The sequence below is a fragment of the Lycorma delicatula genome, chromosome 3 (assembly GCF_047948215.1).
Source record: "Lycorma delicatula isolate Av1 chromosome 3, ASM4794821v1, whole genome shotgun sequence".
Taxonomy (NCBI): domain Eukaryota; kingdom Metazoa; phylum Arthropoda; class Insecta; order Hemiptera; family Fulgoridae; genus Lycorma; species Lycorma delicatula.
The window spans coordinates 186,484,972-186,505,664 of NC_134457.1; the positions used below are offsets into that span (position 1 = coordinate 186,484,972).

Below are 20,693 nucleotides of genomic sequence, written 5' to 3' on the forward strand. Positions count from 1 at the left end.
ATAATAGGTCCTTCATAAAATGAAAATATTTGTTAAAATTGCAGTCATAAGTTTGGCAACTGTTGAACAATCAGTTATGTAATAGAGATAATTTTTTTTTCTATAATTCATTTATCTTTGCTGAACTGAAAAAAAATAAATAGAGTAAAAATTAACACAAGAACGCATTAAATTAGTTTAAAATTTAAAAAATTGATTAAATTTGACTGCATTTTCCATTATGAAGGATTGAGATGATTCCTTGGATAATTTCCCACCTAACCCCCTTACTTATTCTACAGCACTGGGGAAAGTGCTATTAAATTCTATTGAAATTCATTTTAAAATGTAAATTACAAATGTATGTTAATTCCATTTTATGTAACAAATTGTGGAGCAGTTTTATTACATTCTATAAAATAAAATTATTCTACACTTCATCAGTAAGTATGTTTGTATGCAAATTTATTCTTTATTCCACTACATTATGTGTATATTCTGTCTTCAAGGATAGTTTTGGTTGTAAGAAATGGATTTAGATTGTCACATTTTGATCGTCAATTCACTTATCTTTAGATTTTGAACACAAGTTTTTTTTTTTTTTTTTTTTAGTATGTTCACCAATTTCATATATATTTCTAGATCAATAACAAAAATTGAAATAATAGTTACTATTGAGTGTTTTTGAAATTTTACAAAAGTAACAGTCGTATAATTTTGAATCTGTACTATGGTATAAATTTCAGAATTTGAATTAAAATATTATTTAAATAAGTGTAAAGTAATATTTAAAAAAAAAAAAAAGTAATATTTAAAAATAATTTAAAAAAATAAATTTAAAATAAGTACCGAATTCATTCTTTTCAGTAGTCTTATGAGTAATTAAAAAATATGAACTTTTATTGTAATTAAAGTATGATCTATGGTGGAGGGGTTGAAAGTTGTATACTGTTTGACTTTTTTCTTTTTTTTTTTTTTTTTTTTAATTACTAATGTTTGGAAAAATCTGGTCTGGTATTAAATTGTTAGGTGTTGTTGATGCTTTGGTGGCCTAAACTAACCCTGTCGCATAAACTTAACGCACATACATTTATAAATGTGACGTTATCGATAAATTATTATTAATTTAGATGAGGAAAGTGAAACTGACGCATCACTTGCTGATGGTGAGGGTGACCTCACACCGACAGAAGAAAAATCATCTCCTGGGAAGACAAAATCTCGCAACAAATCAAAACTCAAGAGGGTTACAAAAAAGATTCGTCATGATGCTGAAAAACTGCAAATACGAGCCTTGCATCAATGGTTTATGAGAGCTTTTGTGCTGCATGAGACAAATGTATCACTTGATTCATCAGAAAATTCGCGAAGTAAGTATTTTTTAAATGCTCTCATCTCGTTACACTTAGTATCATCGGCTTTTGTACATTTCTGCGTAGTTAGTTTGATTTGCTTCTGTACATATTCATTTCATCACCCTTCATTAAAAACTAATAATTTTTTTATTGAGAATGCATTTCAGTTTATTTTTGGTTCAGGAATATATTGGTAGAGATCAGTATTGTTTATTATTACTATTTCTTTCTTTTTCCTGTTTAGCCTCTGGAAATTACTGTTCAGGTAATACTTCAAAGGATGATTGAGGATGATATGTATGAGTGTAAATGAAGTGTAGTCTTGTACAGTCTCAGTTCGACCATACCTGAGATGTGTGGTTAATTGAAACTCAACAACCAAAGAACACTCGTATCCACGATCTAGTATTCAAATCCAATTATTATTATTATTATTTATTTACTTTATAACTGTAGTGTATTTTCAACTGTGTAGTAATCATTCACATTGGAAAGTTTGCAATGCCAGTTAAGCATTAACATGTCCATTATTTTTCTTCTACAGCTATAAGAATGAAATATATTCTATTGAAGAATATTATACAATACCAGAACTAAGGGTTTGGTAAACACTGATTTGTTTTACAGTTAATAGATTTAGCTGATATTTAGAACTAGTGAAGATATTTGATATTCCGCAGTTGATTTTAATTATAACCCTTATGGTGATTATGTCAATGTAGAAAGTTTTAATTTACCATCTAAGTACAAGTATTTGTTTCAACTACATAAGTACAGGGATTAAGAATTTGTCTGTTTTTAAAGTTATTTGTGCTACTTAAAAAGGTGTTGTACAAGTTATTAATTTACTTATAAGGAAATGTAAATTCTGATTTTTAATATTTACATACTTTAATTAGAGGTTGTTAGTAATATTCAGGCAACCAAAGGCATAAATCTACAAAATAATTAAAAAATGTGACAAACCATCTTTTTTGCAATTTTTGCCTTACTGATAAAATAAAAAATTCACTCCTTCTCCTTATGAACAGATATCTTATAGGTGTTAGTGTTAATACAAAAAGAATTTGTAATTAAAAATTTTAAATGATAAAGGGATTTTTTATTAAATATTTGATTATTTTTTAAATTTAAATATTTGATTTTTTTTTTACTTTAAAACAGTTTTGTTGTGATATCTTTTCACACTTAATGATTATTATTTATTTATTTGTGGAGTTCATAGCAAAAAACTTTTATTTTTACATTAATTTTTTTATATTACTTTTTTATTTAGTTCTGATTTGAAATGATGTATTACATACTCTGGATTTATGAGGTCACTATTTAAGTATTATTACAATAAGAAAAATAGAAATATCTAATAGAAAAATCTTGTTCGTAATACTCAATATTAATATTTCAAATATTACTAATTTGATGAATATATTTTTTAAATAGATTCATAAATAGAAAATTTTTAAAAAATCTTCCAATGAAAAAAGGTTAAAATCAATAACTTTAATGTTCATTCAGTTGTTAAACATCACCGTAAGTAGAAATCAGTGTACTTGTAAATCAGTCTCTTGTAAACAAGAGAAATCAGTGTAAATACGAGGCTCGGCTAATAAATTTTGCATACTAACGTGCTACACAGAGACAAAAGGTACTATCGAGTTGGGCGTTGGAGCACATGATAGCTTAAATCTCCCTCTACAGACCTGCAATAGTCCGCTGAGATCTGTTTACCAGTTTCTTTTCAGTGGCAGTTAAAATGGAGTTGAATACGACCAATGTGTTAACACAGTTAAAATAGCGCGCAGTGATCAAATTTTTCATAGCAAAAAATGTGAATCCTACGAATGTTTTTCATCATTTAAAAGCGATTTATGGTAGTGAAACTGTTGACAGGAGTACTGTGAATAGGTGGGAGTAGAAATTTTGCAAATGTGAAGCTGGTAAAGTGACAGTTGAGGACGCACCTCGCAGTGGATGACCAGTTTCTGTGACTGATGAGAAACATCGAAAGGAGGTGAACAATTTGCTTCAAAGTGACTGGCGAATCACACAGCAATGCATCGCTATTCAGTTAGGCATGTCTAAAAAACGAGTAGGCCTTATTATCAAGCAGTTGGGTTGCTGTAAAATCTGTGCACAATGGGTACCGCGCAAACTCTCTGATGGCTCTCAGCAAGTTTGAGCCTGTTGTACATCTGCCATACTTGCTGAAATTGGCCCCATGCGACTTCCACTTCTTCGATAATCTCAAGAGGGATCTCAAAGGTAATCATTACACCATCGATGATGAGGTGAAGGAAGCTGTGGCCACTTTGATTCTAGAAAGACCGCCAGAATTGTTCAGTGATGTAATGCAAAAACTTGTCACATGTTGGAAAAAGTATATCCGTGTAAACTAGAGTTATACTGAAAAATAAATACTGCATTTTGTAGTAAAGGTATTTTAATTTTATGCATTTTTTATTTCATCCCAATATTTCTTTTCATTCCCATGCTACACATATATGTGCAAAATTTATCAGCTGAGCCTCATTTAAATAAATAACAAATTTCATGAAATTAAATTTGATATCTCTTGAGAATATTAAATAAAAAGAACAGTAAAAATAATTATTAATTATTTTATAAAAGTGTTTATAAAATTAGAATAAAACTGGTAATTAAAAATTGCAGTTTCATTTTAGACAAATAGAAAATCAAAATTCAGACAGAAGCACAAAATTGTATAAAATGTTTTTAAACTACTTATACTCTCCACTCAAATTTGCTATACATATATTTTGTGTGTAAGCTTGAATAAGATAAAATTTATTTTGTTTAGCAACGTTCATGAAAAGAATCCATTCACATTAAATTTAACAGTATATGTGCTCATCATCATCATTGTACACCTACAGTTTCCTGGGTGTTTAGTAGTCTATTCCATTTTGTTCTGTCCAGGTAAATTTATCTGTTAGGAAGTGAGGTTCCCCTTAGATTGAGATCATGACTTATTTGATCAATCCATTTCGGCCATGGTTTTCCTACTTTTTCATGCCCTTTCCTTATTCAACCATACTTGGAGCACTCCAAGTATTATTATCTTATAATAATTTTTGCATTACATCACTGAACAATTCTGGCGGTCTTTCTAGGATCCAAGTGGCCACAGCTTCCTTCACCTCATCATCGATGGTGTAATGATTACCTTTGAGATCTCTCTTGAGATTATCGAATAAGTGGAAGTCGCATGGAGCCAAATCCAGCAAGTTTGGCAGATGTAGAACAGGCTCAAACTTGCTGAGAGCCATCAGAGAGTTTGCGCGGTACCCATTGTGCACAGATTTTACAGTAACCCAACTGCTTGATAATAAGTTTGTTGTAATACTGCTTGTTGCACTCCACTGCAACTCATCCTTTTAATCTGGCTGAACCACCTCAGTCTTGCCAGACAATGCTGTCGTGAATCCAACTTGTTTTCTAACATCCTCATTTTTAAATCCATGAAGCTTGTTTTTTGAATTATTGAATTATTTCCCTACCAAATGTTTTTTTGATGTCGGTGAATGCAAATATTAATTTGTCTTTTTCCCAATGTTTTTCTATGACTCTCCTCAAAGTAAATATGGGAGTCTGTTGTTGAATGAAGAGCTCTAAATCCATATTGTTCCTCTTCTTAGTAACTGATCCACTATTATGTTCCTTAATCTCTTTTCAAGAACTTGAGCCCATGTGACAGTAAAGTGATTCCCCTATAATTTTCACCATAACCCTTTCTAAAAAAAAAAGTACGATTCCTTTTTTTTCCAGTCTATTGGTATCTTTCCCTCTTTCCATATTGAATTTAAAACTCTCCCCAGCCACTGGTGCCCATAAATCCCTACTGCTTTGATCATATCTAAATTCATCCACTCCTGCTAATTTGTCATTTTTCATTGTCTTTATGGCTTTTTCTACATTTGACCAAGTTATTGGTGGTTTCTCTTTAAGAATCTCTTCTCTAGGGCTATCATTTTTGTTACTTCTCCAATTGGAAATAGTCATAGCTTCTCTTATCTATATTTCATCCCTAACTAATGTCCCTTTTTCGGTCTCTACGGCTTTTATAGTCTTATTCAATTTCCTACCATTACTGATCACTCTGTACAGTAATTTCTTATTCCCCTCACAGTCTCCTCTTCAAGCTATTTCTGTAAAATCACTTCAACATCTATTTCTTTCTTCATCCATGATCCTTTTTACTTTAATTTCCTTTCTCTATAAATTGTCCCTTCTGTAGTATCGTTTCTTTATCCCTGTTTGTTATCTTTCAATTTTCTTTTTTTGTAAGATTTCTTTCTTGTATGGCTGTCTTAACCCTTCATTCCACCATGGTGTCTCTTTGTCATGAATTTTTGAATTAGTCCTTCCACATATCTCCTCCAATTTACTGACTAAAGTTTATTTAAATAGGTTAGACTTATTATTGCACACTTTGGTAACTCTAGTTGTATTTGTCTTTGGTATTCTTTCACATTATCTACTTTATTTAATTCCCAGACTTTAATCTTAATATCTTTTTATTATTAATCGTTGGCACTATTATTTTTCCCATATCGGCAACAAGCAAACAACGGTCACTCATCTCAGGTCTTCATTCAGTATAACGTTCCCACCTTTTATTTAATTTCCTATTGCATCAGACAAAGTATAGTCAGTAGTGATTTTTCCTATCGAGAATATATCTAGTTATAGATTCATGCTTTCATTCTTTTTAAACAGACTTTTTTTCACCGATAGGTTATTTCTTATACAGTATTCAAAGAGATGTTTCCTTCATCATTATAGTTGTCATAGCCATGAGGGTCTAGGATGTATTCATAACCTTGTCCTTCAGTTCAAGTTTGTGGATTTAAATCACCCATCACTATTACATTCTCTGAGTAAACAGTCTTCTAACTATTTCTCAAACTCCCATCTTAAGTTTTCTCTATTCTCAGTTTGTGGTGCATATATTTGTATTACAATGAGTTTACTGTTCACATTACCTACTTTGGCATTTGTGATTCTTTCATTCACCTCTTTTATTTCAGTTACCGCTTCCAGTTCTTTGCTTACCACAAATCCCATCCCAATCAGTGATTCTTTCCCATTTCCATGTCAATACAACCTGTAGTTCTTTTTCAGTATCCTTTTGCCTTTGCTTTTCCATTTTGTTTCGTTTATCCCCAGTAGTTGTATTTCCCTTCATTCCTCATGTCTACTTACCATCTCTTCTGTTTTACCAGTTAGTGGTAGAATATTCAGATTCCAATTTGGGTTTTGTCATGTTAGTGAGTTTTCCTCTTTTGCTATTTGCGTTTCTCTGTTTCCAATTTCCAATCCAGGTTTACATTTCCCTTTTTATTTTGCCTATTTCCCTGTCTTTCCCCAAGGCTATGTAATATTTTGAAAGCAGGATGGTTTTTTTAAGTCTGGATATTGACTTACTTGGCCTAATGTACCATCTTTGGAGTACTTCTTAGTCTGGCCCTTCACCTTTGACTTGTCCAGCAAGGGAGACCCTACTAGTAGTTTTACTACCAGCGATATATCTCTTAGGATCATCAGGACGTGCAATCTCCACCACCAATGACAAAGCCTTTTACTCCTAGGTGAAGTAGTATATGTACTTTTTCTGCAAATATCAAAAATGATTTTTATATCCTTAGGATTAAAATTAAAAAATATGATTACTTTCAGTTTCATGTTAATTTGGTGTAATTTATTATTTATAAAACTTCCACTCTGTTAACCTCATATTCATTTATTTTACATTTATCAATAAATTTGATAATTAATCGGTCTTTTAAAATCTCTATTTTTAATAATCTACTAATAAAAAAAAATATTTTACCAATTCATAGTCCTCATTTTTTAGATTATTAATTTTATAAAAGGCTCTTTTTATTCAAAACGTTGGTAGTTGTTTCGGTTCTTAATAGCCATTTTTCTGAATAATTAGTGGAGCATTTATTCCAGAAACAGATGATCACATTGAGTATGAATGGGGAAGTCAGTGTAATTTTGGCATAGTTTGATCAAAAATAATTAAACTGCATATTTCATCTTATGCGGTTCCTGTAATACAACAAATTATTGATACTGATTATAACTTTTTCAGTTTTTTGAATAAATTCCAGGAAAAGGGAGCTTATAGTTATATCATGGACTGTGTTATTCAAATTTACTTTATCCAAAATCAGAACAGCATTCATTATTCTTATCATCTTTGTAGTAATAACATTGTTTTAAAGTTTATTAATGATTTTATTTTTGCTTTCCTTCTTCTTGCTGTTTAAATTTTTTTATAGCCATTTGTTTAAAATATCTATTTCTTAGTATCTCTTTATCTTGCCATACATTTTTAACTTACTTTTTTCAAGGTAAACGTATTACTGCATCATGGTCAGTTTAAGCGACATTTAAATGGTTAGGCAACTTTCAGATAATTTTTATTCTATTATACTGTATAATGTTTAATCAGCTGTTATTATTACATTATAAATCGGGTGAAAATATTTTTTATAGTATTTTTTACTTATAAAATTTCTGTTTGTATTGCAAGTTTTCTTTTTTTTATGTTTTTATTTACCTTTTATTCCCTCTGTCATCATTAATGATTAATTATGTAGTCAGATAATGACATATCACAACAAAATACACATCTAGTTTTGGAGTTTTATTTTTTCCTACATATTTATTTCAGAAACTTTTATATACTCTAAATGACACGTCTACATAATAATATGCTAGGTTGATTGGACGTAGTGGCAGAAAGAAATGTTTGATTAATGGAACCTTATATCATATTAGTTTTTGAACTTAAATAGGCATTAAGATTTAACTGTCTTAAATCATTTAGTCTTTTCTCAACAGTTTTCTTGTAAAAATTGCTATAGTCTTGATTATATTTATCAGAAACGGACTTTAAGGTCTATATTACATTCTGTTAGGTTTTTTAATCTTAAGTTATGATTTTCTGCATGAAAACCTTTTTTTCAGTGTTGAAATTTTGATTTATTGACAAAATTTCCTTCTGTAAAACAATGCTGAATAATTTCTGGAAGCGAAGGTTAGAAAAGGTTCAATTTTGTTATTTTCAATTCGTCTTGCTTTTTTACTCATTATTATTAATACAGTTGTTCCATATTCATTTTTGTCTCTACTAGATTAAAAAGATTAAAAAACATTGTTAGTTATTTTATATTTTGTTCTAGATATTTTTCTAACGAGCTGTTTCTTAAATAAAAATGTCACCTACAGTATTTATTTAAGATTTATTTTTTTATTCATAATTTAAATTTTATTAAAGGTTTTATTGATCTTATTTGTAGGTAGATATAGGTTTATTGTCCACGTGTAATTATATGAGGGCAGTTTAAAAAGTAACTTAGGTTTGTGGCTACCGTGTAGATGGGTGGTGATAGAGCCACCATCGAGGCATCAAAACGTTTCTACACTCAGTACGTGTCAAGCTGTTGCAGTGTGTGGATTGTGATTTTTCTACTTTGTTCATTGTGTATTATTGAAATGTGCGCTTCAATAGAAAATCCCGTGAGTTGTGAGGTGTATTCAGTGATTAGGTTTTTACTGGCAAAAAACCTCAAACCAATTCAAATTTATCGGCAACTTTATGAGGTGTACAAAGATGGAATAATGAGTGAAGGTGGAGTGAGGCAGTAATGCATTCAGTTTAAAAATGGCCGCACCAATGTTCATGATGAGGACCTCTATGGTTGGCCTACCCTTGTGACTTCGATGAATTGACTATGAAAATCAATGATAAAATTCATGAAAATTTTTGCATTACAATTACGGAAGTCTCTGCACATTTCCCTCAAATTTCATGAAGTTTTCTGCATGAAATTATATCAGGCAAGCTTGGTTATCACACATTTTGTGCAAGATGGGTGCCAAAAATCTATCTAATCAAGATTTCTATGGAGAAGGAATTGAAAAGCTTGTTCATCGTTGTGATAAGTGCTTCAATTTAATTGGCAACTATGTACAAAAATAGTTTAAGATTGTCCTTTCAAATATATATAATAAAATTTATTTATTTTTTTTTCAAAGCATAAGTTACTTTCTGTGGGCAGCCCTCATACTTTTTGACTGGAACATCATTTTTTCAATCAATAATTCTATTCATTGCATTAGTAGATTGATAAGTAGTTAGGTTATAAATCTATCAAGATAATATATATCTGTTTCATAAAACATAAATCTTATAGAAAAGTTTAGAATTTTCATCTGTGAAAAACTAGCTAATGGAATTCATAAAGTATTATTAGAATAAGCTGGTGGGTGAATCATAATGTATATTTGATTTACCAGTACATTTATTTGTATTCAAAACCATCTTGCTTACTCAGAATTATACAGTAGATAATATATTTTCCATTATGATATTTAAAAGAATTTCAGGAAAATTCAAGGTGTATAAAAAAAGAACAGAAGTATACATTATTTAGATTATATAAATATCACAATATTATGATTTTATTTTGAACTGGTAAATTTGTGTAAAATTTTTATACGAGCATAAATTTTACAGCATTTCTTCTTTTTCACATGTCTACTGGTGGAGGGAGGATGATCCTTTCATCAGGATGTCTGTCGTGGTTGTTTATCAGATGTGGTGATTTATGTAAAAGTTCTACATAATTTAAACTTGTTTATTTATTTATTTATTTTTTTGTATTTACATGGCCGTCAAAAGGCTGCACCTGACTGCACTACTCATCCTGCATTTTGCATAAAAGACATTTAAAAAAAAAATCATGTTGATGAAAGACTATTCATTAGTATGTATTCTTGCATTTGTGAATGCAGATTTTCTCTAACACATTGCTGCATTTCAATGGAGATTACTAAAGTTTTTCACAAATCATAGTCAATTCATTATGATATGAAAACAGATCACTCAGTTTATAAAAGTATCATAAAAAATCACCAAAATCTCTTATGTTTTGCAGATCAAAGCGTCCATCTTTGCAGGACATGAGGGGGTTCCCAAAAAGATATCTATAACTGATGATTGATGATCAATGATCTTACACAGTGCATCATTCTGCTGAATCCATGGATAATTCTTCAGTTTGTTACTGAAAAATGTTTTAACCATATTGTTATCCCTTCTGAAGTCATAGTAACAGTGCTTCTATTGTAATTTTCAAAAAAAAATTAGCCTTTTACTTCCTTTTTTTAACATTGCATACTACCTCACAGTCATGTTTTTGTTGTATTGTAGTTACTGGGTGTAAAAGGTGTGGATTTTCCCCTATCCAGAAGCAAAAGTTCTGTTCTTTAATATAATCTTTCAATAGAAGTTGAAAGTGATGGATGAAATTCTTTTGCACAGCTTCGCAACAATGACCATTTTTATAAAATGGTTTTTACCAGAAACTCATAATGCATTCACTTTATTGTTTTATCTAAATGACATTAGGTACAAAATTAATTCACAACAGTTGAGGGAACTCACATTGTGACTGCAATGAATGTTACAGAATTACTTGTTCCCTCAAACCACTCTATTATTTGCCCTTTAATGAATGATCTAATTTTAAAGAAGTGAGTTAGTTTATATCTTTGTATAATTATACGAGATGTGTGAGAAAAATAATGAGATTGGTAACACTACGAGCGATCTGGCAACGCTATGTCTACCGGTCTGTGCTAGAATAGTTTGTTCAACCCTTCCACATGCTCAGTACGAGTTTCAGCTATGTTCAGCCAACACATTATTTTTAACAGTGCCATCAGTGAAGTTGTGTTTTTGTTGTGTTATGAAAATGGAGCATCAGAATTTAGAGCAACATTGTGCAATCAAGTTTTGTGTTAAACTTGGGGAATCTGCGAGTGTGAGCTTTGAAAAGTTGAAACAAGCCTATTGGGAACATTGCTTATCAAGAGCACAAGTTTTCCGCTGGCACAAGTCATTTTTGAAGGCCGAGAACACTTTGAAGATAAATCTCGCTCAGGGAGACCTTCAACTTCAAAATCTGCCGAAAACGTTGAGCGTGTGAGGGTTCTTGTGAGATCAGACCATTTAACAATAAGGATGATGAGTGAACAGTTAAATTTAAACACTTTCACCGTACATGAAATTTTGACAGACAATTTGGACATGTGAAAGGTTTGTGTGAAATTGGTGCTGAAAAACTCAACGGATCAGAAGGACAATCGAAGAAACATGTGCGTTGATCTTCATGAGAGGATTGACAGTCACCAACAATTCTTCAGTCATGTGATCACAGGCTAGTGATATCCAATCCTGGATATTTGAGTACGATCCTGAAACAAAGCGGCAAAGCGAAGAGTGGCACACTCCTTCATTTCCTTGACCGAAAAAATGTTGAATGAGCCAATCAAAGATCAAAACCATGTTGATTTGCTTTTTTGAGAGTAGGGGTATCGTGCATAAAGAATTTTTTCCTCCAGGACAAACTGTTAACCAAGTGTTTTACAAAGGTGTCCTTGAAAGGCTCAGGAAAAGAGTGATTCGCATGAGACCAGACATTGCAGACAAGTGGATGCTTATCATGACAACGCCCCATGTCACATGGCCATTTCCAGCAGGGAATTTTTGACCTCAAAACGCATTCCTATGGTTCCTCAACCCCCCTATTCACCTGATTTGAGTCCTTGTGACTTTGTCCTTTTCCCGAAATTGAAACATGTCTTAAAAGGACGTCATTTTGGAACTCTGGAGAATATTCAAAAGACTGTGACCAACGAGTTAAAAGCCCTACCAGTTGAAGCCTTCCAGCGCTGTTACTAGGAGTGGGAACAACAACTCCGCCGGTGTATAGCTGCCCAAGGGAACTACTTTGAAGAGGATAATATCGTTGTTTGAAAAAAATAAAAACTTTGGTAAGTAAAAAGTCAGTCTCATTACTTTTCTCACACACTTCGTATACTCCACAGAGTGAATGGACTTTAGCAGAATTATTTGCAACAGCTCTTTCAAAATGCTGAAGGAATGAGGTTAAATCCAAGTAAAAGGTTAATAATCACTTCAGTAAGCTTTTTTTAGTAAAAAGTTTATTTTCCCTTTCAACTTTACACTTTTGTTTTGGTTCTTCACTTTTTAATGATAGAGAAATAATATTTCACCAGAGGAATATGTGCAGTGTTCCTGAAAGTATATACTGCAGACTCAACCACATTCACTACTGTTTTTACTAAACCCAATTTCATCATATCAATTTTTACAGAATGTGAAGTTACCAAAAGCTCTTTTTTATAGTTTGGATAGTCAAAAATAGTAACCAGAATGGACTGCTCAGTATCAGTATTGTTAGTGACAGGAGTCAGTAGCTTTTTATATTTCATCAAACACATATAAAAATGCACAGCATCTATATGAAAGCACAGTGTTCTGTAGAGCACTTCCATTAAGATTTTGGTGAGCAACAGCCAAGCCACATTTCTTGTAATAGCTTAGTTACAAATTGATTATAACAACATGTAGATTATCTGAAAGAAACATTATCGAAAACAGAATACTGTAGACAGTTCACATTGGATTAAACTGTTTTGAAATTCATAATTAATTGTAAAAGAAAAAATTTAATTATTTAATCAAATTAAAACCATCCTGAAATTTATTTATTCAGCTGTTAAAATAACTATTAGCATTAAGTTTGCTTCAATTTTATTTTTTTTTAAGTGAGCTGGATTTGGACGTTTTCATGCTGTGAAAATCAGTTTTAAGCATGACAGTTATTACATTGCATGGCCTTGTTATCTTTCTAGTGATGATTTGCTAATAGTGTAACAGTGGTTTTGTTCTTTCTTCTTATTTCATTTCTTTCATATCTGTTTAAGATACTATGTATGTTGTTTATAAACATTGTTTGAAGAATTCAGGGAATGGTCCCCCACATCAAAATAAAGAAAAAACTCATTAACAACATGTCTGGACTCTTAGTTTACCAGCTATCTGCCATTTGGTATTTTTAATATAAAAATTTATTTCTCAGGAATGGTTAATTGCATTGAGCTGAAATTTTGTGTCTTAGGGTACCTAGAGGTTTACTTGTATAAAAATAATGAATCTGATCTCTCAATCTATTTCAAAATGGTGGCCATGTAGATTTTTTTTTGCAACTGTTGGTTTATCTAAATGTTACCTTATTACAAAATATGTTATGTATTTTGTGACAAAAATATGTCTTATTTATTCAGATTTGTTCGTAAATAACTAATAAAGTTATGGCAAAAATTCTTGAAGTGAGTCATGCTTGATTAAGAAACCAATTTTCATTTCGTTCTTAATGAAATTAAATAACTCACACGATCTCAACTAGAATAATTTAATAATATTGAAAATATAATAATAAATAATACTGAAAAATAATTTGTATTAAAACAGATGTTGTAGATATAAATAAAAAATAATTCAAATTTGTCTTTTGCTACTGACCAAGTAAATACATTGATCTGGGCTCTACGAGTTTTATCTTTTTTTACCATTATCTTATTCACCTTGGCAGGTAGTGTGAATCATACACTAACTTAAAATTGGCTGATAGGCGTTCAATGTACGGCCTCACACGTAGCAACAGCCTTGAGACGAGATGTCTGTATTATCACCTGTCTTTGAAAGAGTCCAGCAGTCAATGAAAAAACCCCCTGGATGCATATATTTTGAATGAGGGCCACCATTTTGAATTGCTACTGTAGTTTCTTTTACTAATCTTTTATTATCTGATGTTTTATTATTGTTGTTAATGTTTTATTATTATTATTAAAATAATAATAATTGTTATTAAAATTATTATTGTTGTAAAATATATTTTAATTGAAAAAAAAAAACAGTTTGTTTAATAATCATGGTCAGTTCATTAAACTAAAAAATTGATATGGACACCACATGACTTACTTTTATGCCTATTGAATTGCATATAAATTTTTTTTAAAATGAAAATAAATTTTATTTCACTAATAACTTCTGATATTTTTTCATATTTATTTTATTGTTATTGAATTTATTATTTATCATAATTTTTTTTACAATCAGAGGTTAGTAATTATTAATAAATCATATTTAATTTAAAAACAAAAGGAGATGAAGTTTAATTTGAACCGATGTGTCTTCTTCCCCTTGTAAGACCAAATATTCCATTAATTAAAATTTTATTTGGCTGTAACTCAGGAACCAATGAAACTTAAGTGTTGCTTATGATATATCGTTGAAAAGCTCTCAATGAGGGCTTATTACTGCTGGTTAAACAAAAGTCAAAAATCCAAAAAATTTGGATTTTGGCTTTTTTGGACCCTTTTGGTGCAGTCAAAAGGGGGGGGAGGTACACAACTAGATGTTACAACAGTCCTAAATCCAAAATGTCAACATCCTGCAGCTAATTGTTTTTGAGTTATGCATACAGAGTCACGCTGAAACTAGTCAAAATGGATATTTCCATTGAATTCTGAAAACTGAAATTTTTGACAATTACAATACTTCCTTTACTTCGTACAAGGAAGTAAAAAGCAAGTAATGCAAATTATTTTTCAATATTATTATTATATTTTCAGATTTCACTAATTTTTTATTTTATTGTAATATTTTCAATATTATTAAATTATTATAATTTATTACATAATAACATTAATAAAACTATTCCAGAGAGATCATGTCAAGATATTTAATTTTACTCAGGATGAAATTAAAACTGTTTTAATCTAGGGTGGCTGATTTCAAGAAGTTTTGCCATAACTTTGTTATTTATAAATGGATTTGAATAAATAAGGTGTCATTTTCTGTGTCATAAAATGCTTAACATTTTTTGTAACGTAACATTCAAATAAACCATCGGTTGCAAAGATATTAACAATTAAAAAGTTTAAAATGTCACCATTTTTAAATAGATTGATTGATCACATTCATTTTTTTTTTAAGAGTAAACCTCTAGATACCCTAGCAGTATACAACATATCAGATTGATACAATTTACCGTTCCTGAGAAATAAACTTTTATGTTAAAAATACAAAATGGCAGATAGCTAGAAATCTAAGCGTTTATGGAGAGTTCTCTTCTGTATTTTAATGTGTGAGTCCATCCTCTGAATTCTTGAAACAATTTTTATAAGCACTGTGTTTGAATATCAGATTACATTTAAGGTCATTTGCCTACTGTCTTGGATGTGGTGGAGCGAATACTATTGGTCATTCTTGTGCAATATTTCCTAAACTAGCCATCAGTAAGAATGAACTATAATATTTGGTGACACGTAGTGCATACTGTAAAATCTTTGCTGTTTTTTCCTCTATTGATGAAATAAATGTCTAAACTTTTTGAGGTCTTTTATCCATCTACTGACTTATATAAATAGATTTAACTTTTTCTTATCTTATTAAATGATATCTTATAATTTTTTGGGGTGAATTAATTGGATAGTGATGTTATTGCAGCGTTTGTAAGAACTTAATTTATCCATCATATGATTTTTTTGCCTCACTTTTTAGCTGAAGCCAAACAGTTTAACCTTATAAATTTAATTACTGTAGTTATTATTTTTGTTTAGGTTACATTTGTTTATGTATACTATTCTAAATAACCAGCTAATCATTTTTTATCCTTTAAAATCATCATGTTTCCAAAAATGTTTCATTAGCCTGGTTCAAGTCTCGCATGACACCACCGGTAGTTAAAATAAGTCTATAGAATTTAGTTTTCATATGAGAGTGAGTTTTTCTAGCCTTCTGTCTTTGTATAAATTTTTTATACTTTTATTTTTTAAAATAGTGTTTAAATTAGAATTTTTAAAACTTCAAATCTTTAGAATTTTAAGTATATAACCATAACTATTAACCATTACCATAACCATTAAGTTTTTAACCATAAAAACATTATTAAGTTATTATATAAGTTTAAGAATGTCGCAAAATATGTGTATGTAAATATTCTTTTATTTTAATACACTTACAAATATTTATTTCTTATTATTATGGATTTTTACATAAAAGTTTTTTTTAGTGATGACCAGAGTGATGCCATTACATTGTACTTTATTAACAACTCATGGATTAAAAGAAATTCATAAGTAATTTTTTGGTGTCAAGTAGATTTTTTATAGTTTGTATTATAAATGTGGATTGGTATTTCGTGCTGCAGTCAATTGTTAGGTACATATTATGTGATATTAATAGCTTTTTTATCACTGTTCATTCATATTTTACATATTTACTGCAAATAAAAACTAGTGATTTTCTATGAAGTATTATGATAATAAAAAAATAGCCATCATTAGTATTTGGTGGTTAATAAATTAAGGCTATGGTTACTGTATAAAAAGAGTTGAAATGAAGTGTTAAAAGAAATAATCTTACTGTATATGTGAATTTTAATAATGAAGGAATTTTGAAGGTCAAAACTGGCCTGAAAAGTATACTGTAATCTCCTGAAAGAATACATTCTCTTTCCAGAGATAGCTAAGTAAGTAACGGAGTAGTGATTCTATATAATCAGATTCCTTCTGCATATACCAAGATCATTTGCTCATATCTTGTAAGAGGCGGAACTAAATGAGCCCAAATATTTTCACCAAACATTGCAATACTTATTTTAAGAAAATTATTTAGACAAGCTTCTGCAATATAATTCGATGTGTAATACTTCATACACATTGAGTGAGATAAAAATACTGTAAAAAAAATCATTTTATGAATTTTTTGCTTTAATTTATTAATTTTTATCGCTAAATAAATGATGCAAGTTATTTATTAATATTTAAGAGTTGTATTCTACATGAGTGGGTCATTCTGTCTTTCTAACATTATTAGAATTTTCCTACTGAAAACAAAACTGTAGGTTCTTTATATATATCTGTATGTATGTATATGATTATTTTAAATTGATAAATGGATTATTTTACAGGTCTTAGATACACAAATCAAGGTCTTAGATCGGAAAATTCAAGTTTTTTCAGCCATTTTTGACTCTAAATTAACTATTATTTTTTATAGATTTTTAACTAATTTTTATTAGGTTTAATAATAATTGTGTAGTAATATAATTTTTGTGAATAGTGAAGGGGTTAAAGCATACATTAAACTTAAAAAAAGAATGACACAAAAATCTTTTTATTTTGACCAATGATATTAATTACCCTTTATATAAGCATTAAGGAAAGTAACATATTGTAAAAAAAAATTTATTACAGTTGACATTTTTTTTTATTGAAATATTATAATTTTTCTATAATTTTGAGTTAAACAATTCTAGCCTACATTCACCCTTATTCTTTTAAATTTTCAATATCTGAAATGTAATCATTACTAAAAAATTAACAGAGTTAATGTAATATTTATATAAATATAGCTTATTAATACAGTACGTACTGTTTCATTATTACACATATTAGTAATGCAATATATTTCACAGAAGTCTTTGATATGATATTTTTTATTTGATATTGGAACTGTTTTTGCTTCATTGAATAATATTTTTATATTTTTAAATTCTTTAAAACATGAATATGGTTTTTGGCCAAATCATGTTCAGAGTTAAAAATACAAACCTAGGTAGTCACCATGTGAATGAAATTAAAAAGAAAATTATTTATTTATTTTTATTCAGTTAATAAAAAACTGGATTTTACATATTTATTTTTGCATTGATTTACAGGAAAAAAAATGGAAAATAAAATAAAGAGGACAAAATGATTTACCAGAAAAGACTTTCATTTTTTGCCATTGTTTATTTTAAAGGTCTTTATGTTAAAGAAAAAAAAGAACCCAGTTTAAGAAGGTCATAAAACTTGAATTTAACAAAATTTAGCCAACATTTTTTTGTCTTTCATATTTAAATGCTAAAAAATTATATCTTATGAAAATATTGATTGCAAGGTTTACCAGTAATATATTATTTTGATTTTGTAAACTTCTAACAATTTTTATTTGCCAGATCACATCTAGATCATCCAGATACCAATAAGGTGGTTTATTAACTAATTTTATACTTCTGTAAGGATTGATATATATTACTTGAGATTTTTATTTGTTAGATAATATCCACAAGATTTTCTAAATGTTTTTTAGAAAGATGAGAATGAAGTGGTTTCCCTTTGTCTTCTTCATTGAGCTGAACGTATTGTTCCATATGTCATGCAAAACTTTTGGGATGCAGATGATATTCAGCCTATAAGCAAGACCTTTAACATGTTCACTACAGATACAGATTGAATGGGTATAAAGGATATGATTACACTTAGTGAAAGCAACAATAAGAAAGAATATTGACAATTGTTGAGATGCTACATATGTGTCTCAATCCAATCATAAGAAAGACAACCGTATGGTTGTTACCTCTTATGGTGGGATGAAATCCAGTATATTATTTTCATCTATGCAGATGTAATACATTTTCAATGATTCAGTATATTTTTTGGTTGGATTGAGAAAAACAATATACAGGGTGATTCAGGAGGATAGGGCAATACTTTGACAACTCATTCTAGAGTCTAAAAATAAGAAAAAAGTTCATATAAACATAGGTCCGAAAACGCTTCGTTAGCGAGTTATACAGGGTGAAAGATTTCGCCTGAGTTTCAGTTCCTCTGGGTAAATTAATGCTTTCTGAAATTCTGGGAAGGTCAATTAAGGGGCAAATTCAATTGTTTCTTATAGTGTTTGAGCTGGGAAATTGACAAAAATAGGTCCCAGAACTGTATCTCTCTTAGTTTCTAAGATATCCTGTGTAAAATGCCAAAAATAGGGTCAAAAAACCCTTTTTTTTTATGTTTGACGTACAATAATGTTGTTAAATTGGCAATAAATCATACATTTTTTAAACATAAATTGTATAGAATTTAAGTATAAGAAGATTGATGTAAATAATGTCAATAGAAAACAAATAAAATTTTAAACATGTCTACCTTTATTAACAACTTTTGTCAATAATTGTTCGACGAGTTTGAATTGGAACGACAATATCCAAAAGTTTCACGCTATAAAATGGAATACCATAGGGAAGTGTTCTAAGTGTTAACTAGTTTGCCATAGCCGTAAATAGTAAAACAAGCTGTGTGCGATAAAAAAAAAAATCCATTATATGTTCATTGTTAATAGTTGACTTTTCTACTTACATTGCATGTAGAACTTTAACTACTGCCAAGAGAGTGCTTCAAAACACAATAACGCATTTAGAATCAGGGTGTAGAATGATTAGATTTATGTTTTCACCAGAAAAAATGAATTGCATTTGCTTTTCTCAGTTGAGAAAACATGTAGACCCTCAACTGTTTTTACATGGTGAACTAGTTGTGACCCTTTCATGCGGGTTCAATTTCTAGGATTGTGGTTTAACCAATGATTGACATGGGTAGCACATTTTAGCTGAAGGTAAAATGTTTAAAAATGCTAGACATGCTGAGAGTTTTATCAAATATTAATTGGAGAGCGTGTATTAAAGTGCAACAAAATCATCCAACCTCTGATGCAGTGTTCTCTAACCTGCATTTTAATTGATATCAGCAATAGCTGAGATCTACTGCTTTGCTAGGCATCAGAGCTCTGTACCTTTTCTTAGCACTAAATATACAATTACTTCCAGTTCTTACCATTGCTCCAAGTTGTTACTCCCTTTGGCAGCCTTCTCTCATTAATTACTGCTTTAGTCTTCGTCAGTATCAAAAGAAGAGCACAAATCTGGTTATATACGAGAAAAATTTTATAATATAAATAGCATGAATCCTGATGCAATAGTTTATATGGACTGCTCTAAAAGCATTAATTCTGTTGGTTGTGCTTCTGTAGTTGGCAAAAGAACATACATGATTGGCCTTCCCAGCATTGTCAGTACTTGTCTGTTCAACATGTACTTGTCTGTTCAGATCTCACGAGTGCTTTACAGGCGATCAGTGACATGTACTCCAGACACCTTGACATCTGTGACATACGATCTGTTATCTCTGAAATAACTCTGTGTAATACAACTGTTAGCTTCTGCTGGATCCCCAGCATTACTTCTGATTACTATGATATATCAGTGTTATTACTGATATGTATTACAGAAATACTTGTCATTGAGAGGAGGTTATTTTCAGTTTGCTTATAGGGCACACTAGGCTCACTCATGGATATCTCATGACTCAAACTGATGCACCCGTTTGTGTTCACTGTTACTGCCAATTAACTGTACACCACATTCTTGTAGATTGTGTGTGTTTTGTGGTATTATGTTAGAAGCTTAAACTATGGGCTAACTTCCGAAATATCTTGGGAGACAGTGTTATCAAATGTTTTACAATTTCTCAGGATCTCCATTTATATTCAGATATTTGAGTTTTATGTAGAATTATTCAGCTATTTATACCATTTGGCATATGGATAATGGTAATTTTATTGTTCTGATT

General features: G+C 30.1%; 1 protein-coding gene across 1 annotated transcript in view; it reads left to right on the forward strand.

The window, feature by feature from the left end:
• The window catches only part of LOC142322288 (protein DOP1 homolog), a 236,467-nt gene that overhangs the window by 160,285 nt on the left and 55,489 nt on the right, over nucleotides 1-20,693 (forward strand). The window contains exon 25 of the mRNA XM_075361200.1: nucleotides 1,110-1,349. Within this exon, the coding sequence (XP_075217315.1) occupies nucleotides 1,110-1,349 (240 nt within the window). The remainder of the gene's footprint in view (nucleotides 1-1,109; nucleotides 1,350-20,693) is intronic.